The sequence below is a fragment of the Phaseolus vulgaris genome, chromosome 1 (genome assembly GCF_051622355.1).
Source record: "Phaseolus vulgaris cultivar YP4 chromosome 1, ASM5162235v1, whole genome shotgun sequence".
In the NCBI taxonomy this organism is placed as follows: domain Eukaryota; kingdom Viridiplantae; phylum Streptophyta; class Magnoliopsida; order Fabales; family Fabaceae; genus Phaseolus; species Phaseolus vulgaris.
In genome coordinates this window covers 19183945-19199386 of record NC_143498.1, presented here as the reverse complement: position 1 = coordinate 19199386, position 15442 = coordinate 19183945, and the positions used below count along the sequence as shown (strand labels likewise).

At 30.2% G+C, this 15442-nt stretch overlaps 1 protein-coding gene and 1 non-coding gene across 5 annotated transcripts; one reads left to right on the top strand and one right to left on the bottom strand.

Moving 5' to 3' along the window:
• Window positions 1-353: 353 nt before the first annotated feature.
• Window positions 354-576, bottom strand: LOC137816767 (small nucleolar RNA U3). The gene has a single exon (XR_011081879.1). It is a non-coding gene; the product is annotated as a small nucleolar RNA U3 (small nucleolar RNA).
• Window positions 577-8332: 7756 nt separating this feature from the next.
• LOC137813666 (serine/threonine-protein kinase PBS1) lies at window positions 8333-15010 on the top strand. 4 transcript variants are annotated; one of them, XR_011081473.1, is made up of 7 exons: window positions 8333-9012; window positions 11030-11196; window positions 11313-11502; window positions 12422-12810; window positions 13332-13796; window positions 14188-14371; window positions 14657-15010. XR_011081473.1 is itself a non-coding variant. In XM_068616041.2 (5 exons), exons 1-5 carry the CDS (start codon window positions 8886-8888, stop codon window positions 13716-13718), a joined length of 1260 nt encoding a protein of 419 aa, XP_068472142.1. In that variant the 5' UTR covers window positions 8334-8885; the 3' UTR covers window positions 13719-14078. The 4 variants fall into 4 exon arrangements, 3 of the variants coding, with proteins under 3 accessions (XP_068472142.1, XP_068472143.1, XP_090157014.1); XM_068616041.2 differs by lacking the exons at window positions 14188-14371; window positions 14657-15010 and having other exon boundaries at window positions 8334-9012; window positions 13332-14078; XM_068616042.2 differs by lacking the exons at window positions 8333-9012; window positions 14188-14371; window positions 14657-15010 and adding an exon at window positions 9503-9846 and having other exon boundaries at window positions 13332-14078.
• The last annotated feature ends 432 nt before the right edge of the window (window positions 15011-15442 follow it).

Here is a 15442-nt window from a genome sequence, read left to right as displayed (position 1 = left end):
ATCGAAATAATTAAATGAAGTAGGATAAAAAAGGCATAAAAAATTAACTTACCAAATCTTATGAAATATATGTTAATCAAGTTGTATATCCTTTTTAATTAAAAATATCGTTCATTCATGTATTCATATGAGGTGACAAAGTTTCACTTTAACATTTTGCCCTTTCACTTAATATTAATTGAAGAAAATAAAAAATAGTTAAAAGGTTGAGAAAAAATGACATTATAATGTGAGGGAAAGTTGGGTACAAAAAATAAAACAAAACTGTAAAATTTTATAACACAAACTTAGTTTAGCTTATACCATATTTAGAGGAGTTAAGATCTAAAAGGAGTAAAAGGAAAAAAGGAAAGGGTCTGTCAGACAACCCAGTGACCATCCCATGTCATGAAGACTGGGAACGATCCTCTACAGCTAAAGATGCATCTAATCCAGAGGATAAGACGCACCTGACTATTAATCACGGTCTGATCACAGGGTCATGGTTCATCCACCAGACTTCAGATCCTGTCTCCTTAGAACTCAAGGATACAGAGGTACGAGCCTATAGAACAGATCCTGTTCAAGTAAGGTCGTGACTAAGTGCATTGGGTGTCTCTTTATAAACTTGTTTACTTTTTCTAACGTTTTCAATGTGGGACTATGTTACCTGTTGTCATGGTGAACAGTTCCTGTCTATCTGGTTTCTTATTGATTATGAAAAGTTCAAAGGAAATATCTTTTGAAGAAAGATTTTAGAGTGAAGGATACGGGTGGACGAGTCCAACAGCCTTTGTGGATATTTTTCTTGCATCTGGTGCCAAACATTGATCATTACGAGCGGTGAGTTTAAAAAAACTGAAATCAGCACAAAAGCTTTCAAAGGAAACTAGACTAAAAGAAACCCACCACTTTCCCACTTCTTCATGATCCATGATGCCAGCAGACAGAAGCAACACTATCTCTCAATACAACTATCATGCATTACCAATAATAAACTTCAAACTCAAAATATAAAACATTCAATAATTACACACAACTTGGAACAAACTGACCTGAACCTCCTCCATGTCTCCGAAGGGACAAGCATGGACGTAGTTGGCTTCATTATAAATACTAATGTTTTCCTAACATTGCACTGTGTGGGACTTCAACGGGAACTAAACATCTTGCAGTAGTGGAAGGAAAGTAGAGTATGCAGAGCAACATCATCATCCTGTGGAAATAGAGAAGATGGTGTGTAGTTGTTTCCTAAGCTGAGCAGATGAAGATATACTTTTATATATTTTTGAAACACAACAATAAGGGGATTTCACTGTAACCACTGCTAACTTAGCTGTCCCTAGCTTTATCATTACTCTTCTATTCACTTATTCTGATTTGACATTTTTCTATTTACTTCTTAATTCTTCTATTTCTATTTTTTTTTCTCTCTGCATCTTTCTCATAATTTTGCTTTTATGTACTTTATCAATATATTTTTTATTTTTGCATCTTTATTTTTTATTATATTATATAATATAAGTAATATTATAAGAACTGAAAGTTATTTTTAAAATATATTGTTATATCTTTTAATAAATTGTTTTCACTTTTACTTTTTATATTTTTTTTCTTTCATAGTATAATACATAAAATCATCTTTTTCCTATCTTTTTCTCACTAAGTACATATAGATTTAACATGCATGTAAACAAATTGCTTTTTAGAATAATTCTTATGTTTAAACAAAAATATGTAAATTAATTATAAAGAATTTTTCATTTATGTTTGTTTCTTTATGCAGATGAAACAGAAAGATTCTTTTGATTCAATTGATCTGCAACAATTTGTAATGAAAAATAAAAGTAAGTGAATGGATATCGACATTACTAAAAAATAATAAGAAAGACAGGTGACTTTCTTTTATTATATTTTATTTCTATTTTATAACAGTATAAAAATGTCTAAATATATAATATAATATAAATAAAATAATATTAAATAAATTTATATTATTAAAATATTTAATAACATTATTAATATAAATAAAATAATAATAAAATAATTATTTATAATTAAAAATTTAATAATAATATTATAATTTAATCTAAATATAAATATAAAATAATATTATTTGTTATATCTATATATATTATGGATTAATTTTTTTTAATATATTAAAATTTACTGTGTTTTAACTTTTTTATGATATTTTACAATTATAAATATTAAAAAAATTTATTTAAAAAGAAAAATTAATTAAAATCTATAAAAAATTACATCTTATTTTATTTTTCAATTATTAAAATAAAAAAAAATTATATTTTTAACATTTAAAAAAAAATAAACTTTTTATATCACTGACAAATTCTAATATACTTTTTCTACAAATCTACCATTTTATATACTTAATCCAAATAAATTCACTTTTTATACCTGATTCATCGTCCTAATTCAAACAAATCATCGTGAAATATATGTATGCATTGTATTAAAAAATATTTTTTCATATGTTTTATCATGATTACAACATTGTATTAAAAAATATTTTTTCATATGTTTTATCATGATTACAACATTGCATACGGAAGAAAGTGAAAAGATAGAATTGTGAAGTTAGAAGGAAAGGGTCTACTACCTATAGGTGTTTAATTATATATGCAAAACAACTGTCATTTTATTTTGTCAAAAAATATAATTTAAAAACCAATTTATTTTATAAAATAACTTAATTTTTATTTCTGCTTATGTTTAAAGTAGAAAACTACTTTGAAACCGTAGCCACATTACATTTAATTTTGTTTTTATTTTTTATTTAACTTTTTATTTAGATTTAGTTGTAAACCAGAATTTATATAGAATCCACCGAGGAATAATACATAACAACCACCCCGCAATCAACAACGTCTTTCAGTTTGGTATATAGATTTGATGTCATGATACCAGTAGAGTACAAGAGAATTCTTTTAGGTTCCAAAGCTTTGTTGTTGAAGAATTCTAAGAAGTAAGGAAGTTGAATCTAGACTTGGTGGACGAGGTACGTGATCACGCCCGTATAAACTCGAAAACCTTAAAGAGAATAGTGGAATTAAAGCACAAGACCTAGACGAAACCTCAGCAGTTCAAGGTTGTCGACTTGGTGATGCAGAAGACTCACCCCACCAGATTGAGAACAAGTTGTCTCCAAATTGAACTGACTCGTTCCGCGTTGTCGAGGTACTAGGAAACGATGCATATAAGTTGGAAACCTTGGAGGGAGGAGTCATCTCACGAATGTGGAACGCAACAAATCTCAAGTTTTATTTCAGTTAAGACACTTAGGTTTTCATTCTTTTCCTTTGAACATTATGTTGTTTGGGGTGATATTCTTTTTCCCTCAAATGAGATTTTTAACGAGATCACCTAATAATAAATTTGTTCTTGAAAGATGATATATGAAATAAGTAAGATGATCTGGTTCGATGTAAGTTCAATTACCCCAAGTATACACAATAATTGTAACACAAATAGAATGGATGTTGTGGGAGTCAAACATTTTTTGACTTGGTCCTCAGTCCTCTTGTCAAGTTTTCAAAGAGCTAATCATTTAGGATTTATCATTTATCTAATAAAATATTTTTAAAATTTTGAAGGATATGGCAAGCCAAAGTTCAAATAGTTGTGTTCTGACTTGTCGAGATATAGTAACAGCCCATGATTTGGTCTTGTACTTCTATAGTGTCATGAGCCCAACCCACATTTTTTTTCTGGAACTTTATTTTGATTGACTGAATTTATTTTATAAATTTTGGAACAGGACATATCATTACATGTTTAGATTATCTGACATTTGGGTTTCTTCTTGTCGGGATCTAGATATCATGTTTAGAATGAAAAAGAGCAAGACATAGGATGAATTTCATTTGTTAGAATTATGCAGTAGAACATATATTTATCTTAAGAGACCAATACAAGCATAATTACATTACATTATACAAACACTCGAATTAATCATAATTAAGTATGTCATATGACATATAATATGTTGTATTTCCAATTATTTCTATAATAACATTATTTCTATCAAAATCCATAAGTTTTATTTTAGGTTTATTGACCATGATGGGTTATTTTTTTTTGTTTTTATCAAAATGGTGTCCGTTTAAAAAAATTATAAATTTAGGTAAGTCGTGCTTAATTGGGACGACTTCATATGCAGAAGTCGTACCAATTAGGCACGACTTCTGCCCTGTCATATACTATTCACAGATTATTATGCTTTCAAACAAGATTTCTATAATAATTGATTATTATTGTAAAAAGTAGAAAAAAAATTCTATAACAGTTTTCATAAATTAAACTATAAAATAAATATAATTTTCTGGTTGGGAACTTACCGTATATATTATGAAGACTACGAACTCAGCTAGAGTGCCCACAAGTAGGTTCTACAGTGTAGAAGTCTATATATTTATATATTAAACTGGAAGATGGATTTCTTCAAAACAATGTCCACAAGTACATTTCATATGTAGTTGGTGATAAGATTTTTTTCTCCGGTTTCGTTTCCCAACAAGGTGGTTTGGCAAAAGACTTCATAGTGTATAATTTAATTTCTATCAATCATTATTATATATAATTTATTTTTTCGTATTAATTAATTTCTATCAATCATTATTATATATAATTTTATATGGTAATAAAAATAGGTGTGTCTAATTTTATTTAATATTTAATGTTTTAAGAATCTGTAAAAATATTTTTTCGTATTACTTAATTTCTATCAATCATTATTATATATAATTTTATATATGGTTAATGTTTTAAGAATCTGTAAAAATATTTTTTCGTATTACTTAATTTCTATCAATTATTATTATATATAATTTTATATATGATAATAAAAAAATGTGTCTAATTTTATTTAATATTTAATATTTTAAGAATCTGTAAAAAGATTTGTTATTTAACATAATCCATACACAATTATCCAATTTTTTGTTCTTTAAAACTAACACTCTTAAAAAATTATATATAAAATTAATTTTTAAAATTACATAACTTACTACCCAATATATAAACAATAAAATAAAAAAAAATAAAAAATTATGACGTGGCAGAAGTCGTGCCAAGTTGGCACGACTTCTGTATGACAGGGCGGAAGTCGTGTCAAGTTGGTACGACTTCAGTATGACGGGGCAGAAGTCGTGCCAAGTTGACACGACTTCAGTATGACAGGGCAGAAGTCGTGCCAAGTTGGCACGAGTTGCCTAAATTTATAATTTTTTTTAAACGGACACCATTTTAGTAAAAAAAAAAAAAAAAAAACCATCATGGTCAATAAACCTTTATTTTAGTTGTGAAAAATCAAATGAACACGCATATATTGTTTCTAGAAAAGATATTCCAGAACATTTTGTTGCAATGATAGCTAATTTGGTTTAGCTAATTTGGTCATGCATCCATCAACGAGGTATTAACATATTTAAATATTTATTAATATCTTTTATTTTATAATTATAAACATTCAAAATCATTAACTTCAAATTATTTATTTTAGATATCAAATACTGAAAATGGTGCTCCATCACCTAATCAAATAATATGATCAAGTGCTGGAAGCAAAACGGATTAGAGATGAACAATGTGTGTTTTAATTTTTAAATTATGTATCAATTTTTGAACAATTATGTGTTTTAACTTTAAATTATGTATAAACTTTTGAACAATTATTTGTGTTTTAATTTTCAATGCAATGAAGGGATGCTTATAAGTTTATATCTTATTTCATTTTATTAGTATTTTATTTTTTTATTATGAAAATATATTATGTTTAGTTTAATTGTACAAACCAGATTATAAAAAAATGGTGGCTAAATTCCAATTATTTAAAATTAAAATTACGTCACTTGAAATCGACATATTATTTTTACAATTTTACTATAATATTGACAGTTAAAAACGTCACAACATATCCTATATAATGGTGCCAAAATCCTTTTCAACGAATTAAATTATGACAGTTATAACTGACATTACTTTTATATAAAAACCGTCACTTTAAACAGTGTTAAAGTGTCGGCTGTTGCGGCGGATAACATAAGACCACCACATTAAACTTTTATAGCGGTCAGTTTTATGGCGGTTTGGAAAACTGCTACACACGTATATTGTGTCGTTTATAAACGCCAGTTTATATGAAAATAACCGCCACCATATACCGCATTTTCTGTAGTGGTTGGAGTACTCTCATCAATTAACTCTAGCAATATATATATATATATATATATATATATATATATATATATCATATCTATCATATCTAACCCAATTTAAATCATTCAAAGTCAAATAAAACCAAATCAATAACTCATTCACTTCAGGATTAACTTACACTATATCAACTATACAAATCAACCAATTTTTCAAATTTACACAAAAACATCTACCATAAACCATCCATATCAAAATCAACATATTCACATATGATTTTAAACAATACCCTACATTACTTAGAAACAATCAATTCTGCAAACAAAATTTGGAATTTGTGACCATGTCACTCCCATATCCAAATCTTCTAGCCTATGGTTCTATTTGAAATTAAAACTAGGTTCCTTTACCTGAAATTGAGCATATGCTCACTAAGAGTTCCAAATCCTTCAAGGGTAGCTTAACTTGGATGACCAAGTCCTGATAAAAAATCAAACTATATCACCAGGACCTTGAACTAACAGAGACTAATTCTAAAGATAAAAAACATCGCATACAAGCCTAACCTAGAGGTAAAACTAACCAGATCAAAACTAACTCAAAGAAAAATGAGTCAGAATGAACTTACTCTATCTGAGATTGACAGTCTTGTAGAGTTCGTTACCAAGAGTCCAATGATGGATTCTGATTATTGTTCTGATAAGTGAGGAAGTTAGAATATTAGAAAAAAAAAAGAAAAAGGAAAGTTTTAGAGAAACAATGATTCTTTAAAAATAAAACTTGAATTTTCTATTTATAAACTATTTTTATTTTAATAATAAAATATACCAGTTATACCTGTTATTTTCTAAATCTTTATATTTTAACCTATAATCTTTAATATATTTATCTATTATATTCCATATGTTCTTATAAATTTAGTTTCACAAACAACATTTTTTAAATAATTATATTTATTATAAATATATATATTATAATAAATATATTTGATTCATGAGTAGAATCTTAACCCAACACATTTATGTTATACAAATTTCAAACCTGTTAGCTTACATAAACGTTTGATTCATATAATATCACAATGTGTAGTTTTTGTGTATATACAAATGTAATAGCACATTTGGTATTCTAAGTTTACAAGATTAAACAATTTTAGTTCAACAATATTAATACTTATAATTAAACATTATTGTGTTTATGTTTGAAATTGGAAAAGATATTAATTTAAGAGAATTAATGAAATTACATATTTTGAATGCAGCTTGAGGTGACTTAGGCTGTGTTTGTATCCAACTATGGATTTTAATAAAGCGAAGAAAGGCGAATAAAACACACAAATCAATGAATAAAAAATAATAAAATACAAAAATCGAGACAAAATTGTCTTAACATTCTTTCTTCGCAGTTTTGCGACGATTTGCGAAGATTGTTATTAAATATATATATTATAATAAATATATATTCTATAATTATTATATTAAATATATATTATATTTTTTATATTATTAATCTATTTATATTATAATAAAATAAGTATAATTAATTATATAAAATAAGATAAATAATAATAATTATTATTAAAATATTAATAAATATATAAAATGATATATAATAAAAAAAATAAAAAATTTATGAAATAATAAAAATAATTAAAAAATTATAAATAATAATTAATAATGATAAAAATAAATAAAAGTAAAATTAAAATTAATTTATAATATATATTTTGTAATTATTAAAAATTTACATAATATCATTAAAAATTTAAAATTTTCCTTAATTTTATTTTTATCAAATATTTAATAATATTATTAATAAAAAAAATATTTAATAATAATAATAATAAATATAAATATAGTTATTTATATAATAATATTATTATTAATTATAAAAATAAATATATAAATTAATTATTTATTATTTATATATTTTTAAGATAAAGGAAAATTTATAAATTTACATTTTACACATTTTAAAATAATTAAAAATTTACACACAACCATCACATCATTCACAAAATTCAAAAACTTTCTTCACAAATCTACTATAACATATCTCAATTCAAACAACCTCACTTTCCTCTTAAATCACTTCAAATCCACTCTCCAATCCAAACAAACCCTTAATGAGAAAGCATGAGCCAGCAACCTTAAATTGAGCAGCCAAGTGCAAGAGATTTAGAGACAAATGTGGCGCATAGGAAACAGGACAGGGGTTGTGAGAGAAAGTACAGAGACGTCAGAAAGCCAATAGGCATGCATGTCACTGTACAAACAAACTCTTCTACTGCCCTACACACACAACTTTCCTTCTAAGGAAACAAATAAACATTATTATCATTAGTGGAATTAATTAAATTCAGTGCGCAATCGAAGCAGCTAATTTTGTTTTCCCATTTATATTACACTACCACTCTCATTTTGTAATTTTTTTACCTTTTTCGCCAAGAAACTGTAGCAACACACTTAGCATGGTTGCTGCAACGTGTATGAGGCGGGAGTGGGGCAGATTCCGTTGAGATCCGTGTGCACACGCATTCGTTTTTCGCCGTCGTTCTTTTCCAAGCAAGAATATTCTTCTTTTTTTCTGTTGTCGGAATTCAATTGAATGTCAATAAAACCCCTCTGTTTCCGTGCTTTTCTCTTTCTTCTCCGTGTCTGTGCCCGCGGTTTCATGTGACTCGAGACACTGAGAAAGCAGAAAGGCTGCATTTTGGTTCAGAACTCTGATAGATGGGTAGCTGCCCTTGTTTCGGGTTGAGGAAGAAGAGCAAAGGGAAGAGTGTCAATGCGCGGGACGAGGAAAACAAGAATCGTAAATCTGTAGAGAGAATCAATGATGTCTCTGCAAGTTCTTCAGGTTACCTTCTTTCCGAAAGATTCAATCTTTCAAAAATAATTTTTTATTTGTGTCAATTTTTTTAATGGGTTTTGGGTTTTAAGTCATGATAGGGGACAAATTGGTTTTTAAGTGATGTTTCCAGTGATTATTGCTTATAGTTCTCATCTCACATGATTCTTATCTTAGGGTGAAAGAAAAGAGGTCTTGGTTGGTTGGTGTTGTCTTGCGGTATTTCTCATTTGAAGATTCGAATTCTGATTAAGTACACTGTACAAAGCTTAGTACCTTACCCCCTGTTCAAATTTCATGCCCCACTCAAAATGCCTTTTTTCGGAGTTGCTACTGTGCTATTTTTCACTCTGGTCTTGGGGAAGCACAAGCATGCATGTTAAATTCTTGGAAGAGATTTTTTATGTCACAATTTTATGAATTGATTGTCACTAGCCTGAGTCTCTGCTTCATATGATATGAATTCTTTTAGGTCTCTGGGAGGCTTGACATAGTGATTGCTGACTGTTCAACTTGGTCTGCACTATTGAGTGGTCTCATTTCTGTATCAAAAGAAATCACATCAGCCTTTGTTGCGTAGAACCTCCTGCATATTTTGAAAACAATTTAGTAATACCACAGCTGTTGGCTACAAATTCTGCTAGGAAAATAACTCATCTCCCTCCTTTTTATAGGCAACTTAGAAAATCACCGCCTGGCTAAAGGAATTGTCCTTCTTGTGAATTAAACATTCTTCAGTGATTATAGATCATTTTTCGTGGTAGTCGAGCACATCCTGATTATCAGAATTTCGTTCATTCTCTACTAATAACCTCTTTCCCAAGGGGGGAGATAGATGTCACTGTGAGTAACTGAGAATATGCTTTTATCAGCTCTGGGGGGAGTGATTTGTCATCTGTATTGGTTGTCGGTTCCCTGCTTCCCATTGAACCTCACTTATTTAGAGTTTTTCTCTTTTACAACAAGTTTATATTAAACTCATCACCTAGATATGCAGGCACATATATAATTAGTCTAAATTACACAATATGAACTTGCGTATTTTGAGGTGTCTAAGTTTCACATTGGGCATATGAAATGCTTGAAATATTCATGATTTAGTTCTCCTCCTTGACAACTAGCTTTTAAGAGACTTTTCTCAAGTTTTTGAGTGCTTATCATTTAATAAGAGCTAGTGATTAAATAGTCGTAAGCGGATATGGACTTGGGTTTTATAGAGTATGTGAGTCCTACATGATTAATGCATAGTTTTAGAAAATCAATCGTCTTCTATCATATGAACTTTACAATGGAGTAATACCATGGGTAGACTTTGTTTGCAGACTTGCAACAGTGGTGTAAATAATTTTTGTGCTCACAGCAGTTTCAACATCACCTTTTTCTTTTGGTTGTTGAATTTTCCTCTCCTCATCAAACCAATCACACTTAGTGGGAAACAAGTTTTTGTCGCTGTTATTGCTGATGTTGGGTTTACCTGCGTACCTTCCACAATCCTACTGGAACGAGAGGGTCCTTCGAAACTTCCATATCTATTTATACTTTAAATAAAATGTTTTGATTTTCCTACCAGTAACAATATCCCTACACGCAGTTTGTCCACTATTGATAGTTTTTAATCCAGGGATATTTACAATAGAAGATAGGGTAAATTACAAAGTGATGGACATCGTGATTGAGAATTAATCTTTAAGTAGCTACACATAATCACCAATCCCTTCTCCCTTAAGATAATGAAGTTATACAACCAACTTATAGCACGTAATAAAGTATCAATATAGACGTAGACCCCGGATCAAAGGATATAGACGCAGACCCGCGAAGAATATAAGCAGAAACATAAAGCTCTAATAATGAGCTGATTTTAGCTTGTTTTAGGTTTTTTTTCCTATTTTTTGTTCTCTCCTTTTCAATTTTGTGAGTTGTTCTATTATGCAAAAAATGTTGTTATAGTTTAAAAGCGGGATGTCTTTCTATTATTTTTTGCTTTACTTGTATACTCTAGTGATCATAACTTGGTTTGATACAGGAAATGGACCAGAAGAAAACCCAAAAGAGGAGGGCGAAAGTCCTCATGAGGCCCGGATATTTACCTTCCGAGAGCTTGCAACAGCAACAAAAAATTTTAGAGATGAAACCTTTATTGGGCAAGGTGGATTTGGCATTGTTTACAAGGGAATGATTGGAGAAAATCAGGTATAACTTGATGGATGGATTTTCTTTGTGTGCCTGTTTCTGCGTTTACAATACCCATTAGTATGTTACATTGCTGTGCAATATAATTCTCTTAACAAGCTACAGGATTTGATCAGGTTGTAGCTGTTAAAAGACTTGATACTACAGGTGTCCAAGGGGAGAAAGAATTTCTGGTGGAAGTTCTCATGCTTTCCCTTCTACGCCATTCCAACCTTGTTAATATGATTGGTTACTGTGCGGAAGGGGATCAACGTCTTCTTGTGTATGAGTACATGGCTTTGGGATCCCTAGAATCTCATCTTCATGGTATAATACTATAACGCAACCTTTTTCTTCAATGTCAAATTACAATCACTCACTAGTTACTCCATGTATCTCTTTCCTGCCTTCTTTTCTCCCCATGATTTGGAGGAAATTTTGTAAAAGCTTAGAGTTTATTACTATCCGAAAGGATGAAATAATATACAGTTCATGAAGTTGACACACGTTAGTTCTAAAGGATCTGCAGACAACAATAATTTTAAAACCATGGGGGAGGGGGATTGTACGTGATCAGCTGAGCTGAAGAGGGGTGCTACTAATTTGCTCAATAATGCCATGTTTAGTATCATAATTTGCTCAATATAGCTTAAAGTAACTACTGTATCTTCTCTGTGCTTGACGTGTGTCTTTATTCACCAAATGTACATTTAGATCTTATTTCTTTCATAAGCCAACCTCTTTGCTCCAATGTAGCTGCAACCTTAGTCGTTAGAATTGCATGATTCGGATTTCAAATCACTTGATTCAATATGACTTGTCAATCCTGCAATTTGTGTCATGTGATGAATTACAAATGTCTTTGACTCATGTGATACATGAGTCAATTGGTGCAATTTCATATTATTGATTCATGGATCATATGATTTTAGCAGTACTTTTATTTTATTCTTTTGCTTTTCTTTCACCTTTTCTCGCCAAAAGGAAAAATAACGCTTAAATTGTCTATAATATAAAGGAACTGGAGGAGCACTACACAGAATGCACCGAAACTGATTATTTCACTGTTCCGTAACATGATTGCTCCTTTGTTCCGCCATCGTCTATCCTTATTCTGAAAATTCATACACTCACTTATTGCATAGAATTTTGTTTGTAGTTAACACGTTTTGTCTGTTTTGGTTTAAGATTATTAAAAAATTACTTTTTCGTTGTATCTTTAATATTTGTTTATGGTTATTTGTAGATGTTTCTCCTGATGAAGAACCACTTGATTGGAATACCAGAATGATGATAGCCTGTGGGTCAGCAAAAGGACTCCATTATCTGCACGATGAAGCAAAGCCCTCTGTTATATACAGGGATCTTAAAACTTCCAACATACTATTGGATGAAGATTTCCATCCAAAACTTTCTGATTTCGGGCTTGCAAAGTTTGGTCCAACCGGAGATGAATCATATGTTGCCACTAGGGTCATGGGAACACAAGGTTACTGTGCCCCTGAATATGCCACTAGTGGAAAATTAACGAAGAGATCTGACATTTACAGTTTTGGGGTTGTGTTATTGGAACTAATTACTGGACGCAAAGCATACGATGATAACCGTGGCACTGAAAAGCATCTGGTAGACTGGGTAAATTCCTATATTAATTATATTTTGTTCCATTACTAGCCCATGAGGAATGCCACACGTTACTCTCTTTTTTCCCTCACTTGAATAATATACATCAGATAAATTAAGTTTTCAGATTTGCTCTGTTTGCATTTCCTGCAGTCTCAGTGGAATGCTATCTTCATTCTTGGTTTTTTCTTAGTTTTCATTATGTACTTGAAAGAGGAAGAAGCTGAGTTATTAATCAGCTGTTGTTAATCAATGAATGTGGTGTGGTCTTCTAATGTTGAAGAAAGGAATATAATGATACCCTTATAATTTTCGAACTTACAATTCCAGTTTGCTACATAGTTTCCCGGGAATATAATTCAATTGCTTGTTCTGTTTGCGTGTGGTCTAATCATTCTTTCTGAATATTACGTGATTTTTCTACTTATATCCAATTGTGCTAAATGTTATCCAATGTCTTAATTTTGAGAAGATAATTGAAGTTTATCATTGTTTAAGAAATCATAATTTGTTTTATCATTTGTTTTCTGTAGGCACGTCCAATGTTCAGAGAGAAAAGGAGTTTCCCTAGACTGGTAGATGCACGGCTTGAAGGCAAGTACCCAGGATCTGGTCTACCGATGGTCATTGAATTGACAGCCATGTGTCTTCGTGAAGAGCCACATCAACGGCCTAATGCAGGTGATATAGTGGAAGCTCTGGAATTCTTGTCATCCAAGCAATATTCCCCAAAAGTGTTGAACACAGTCAACAACACAGCTGAGATGGAGAGTGGAGAGTCCTCAAATGAAACGACTGCGATTTTGCCTAAAGAATCAGTAAGAGAGCGAGCTGTTGCAGAAGCCAAGCTGTGGGGGGAGACATGGAGGCAGAGACGACAAAGTCAAGAAAGCAGTCCTAAAGAAGCATATAGGTTGTGATTCATCATGTCACCAAAGAAGATTCAACATACTTCATGTGCAGGCTGAAGCAGATTAGAAGTGGCTGGGTCTTAAAAGGTACAGGGAAAGTAAACAAAATTCAAACGATAATGTGCTCAGGATTTTAAATGTAGCTTAATAAAGCTAGTTGGCCATCTATTTTTAAATAGTGCTGTTTTGGCACTAGTGTACTTGAGGCTCAACTTCACATGCTTTGACATGAGTTTTCATATTACATGGTTGCTCTTGCTTTGCTCCTTTGAGAAATATGATCTTTTAACATACTTTATGATGCTGGAAGCAAAGCAAACACAATTCTTTTAACAAAAATAAATAGCAAATAGATTGGATTGCTGAATTTTCCTTGTGTGTAGCATGTATTAGACATTTAAGCTAAAGTTTTTGCCCAGAAAAGTCTACATTACATATCTGCTCAGATGCAAATTCCTAACATGCTGCTAGTCTGCAGACTCTACTGGAATATTGAACATGTTTACAGTTCAATTCTAGAGTAGACATCTCAGGCAAGTACATCGCTGCTGTCAACTGTTTGGTAGTGTTTACAGAAACCTTTATTTACAGTTGACATGTGAGCCTTTTGAACATGGCTCATTCAATCTTATCACATGCAAGGATTCAAGCATTTATAGCAGGTATATTACTTAAATTTTTTGTTATCCTTTTGGTCCTCACTGTTTTACAAGTGGATGAAAAATAGGCACTTGGTATATAAAATGCTATATATTCAAATGACAAATAATTTTACTAATATTAACATCCCGTTGAGAAAAATGTAGTACTCAATAAATATTTTTAATCATGTTGAAAATTAGTACAAATAATTTTTTATTGTATCATTTTTTCCTTCTAATTTTATTACTATAATATTTTATCTTATTTTTTATTGGATCTTGTTCTCATTGATATTTGGGTTGCAGACAGAGCTCTATTGTGGCAGGTATACATACCATAAAGCAACGTGTCGAGTTTGTGGTATGGGTTCGAGAGAATTGGCTTTTGCTTCTATTTAGAATATATAGAAACATTTATACTCCATAAGTCACCATGAAATCTTAATTTTCATTAATCAAAATATTTTCATAGCTTCATTTTAGTATTGCTTTTGGGGTAAAAAAAAGGTGAGTATTGTAAAGAGAAGACAGTGCAATTTTTTCACTGTCTCCGGTTTGGGTCACGCACAAAAATTGCTGGGAGAGATATACAACAATGAAAAAGGACAAAAATTGTTTATTTAGGACAAAGAAATAAACACTCATTTATCGTTTTCTTCATTTCGCATCAATTAAAACGAACAAAAAAATTATACATTTTTCCCTTTTTATTTATTTTCCCTCTGAAATCGTTAGAAAGCTTAGTATATTTGAAGAAGAAAACTAAATTTTGTATGGTAGTATCTAATAAATGCAATGCTAAGCGATACTCTTGGGTTACAAATGGTTATGAGTAATTCCAAATGATTAAATGCATGTTTGGCATCTTTCAAATTTATGTTTCATATATAAAAAGTAGAAGTTATTTAATATAATTATTTAACTTATAAATTGAAAAATAATGCACGGAGATAAACCGCTAACTTATAATTGGCTGGACTATAAATATTTTTACTCAAATGGATGACAATTTGACACCATTAAATACAACTTAAATTCATGTACATATTTTTACTATTTTTCCATTTATCACTTATAAATATATACATAATT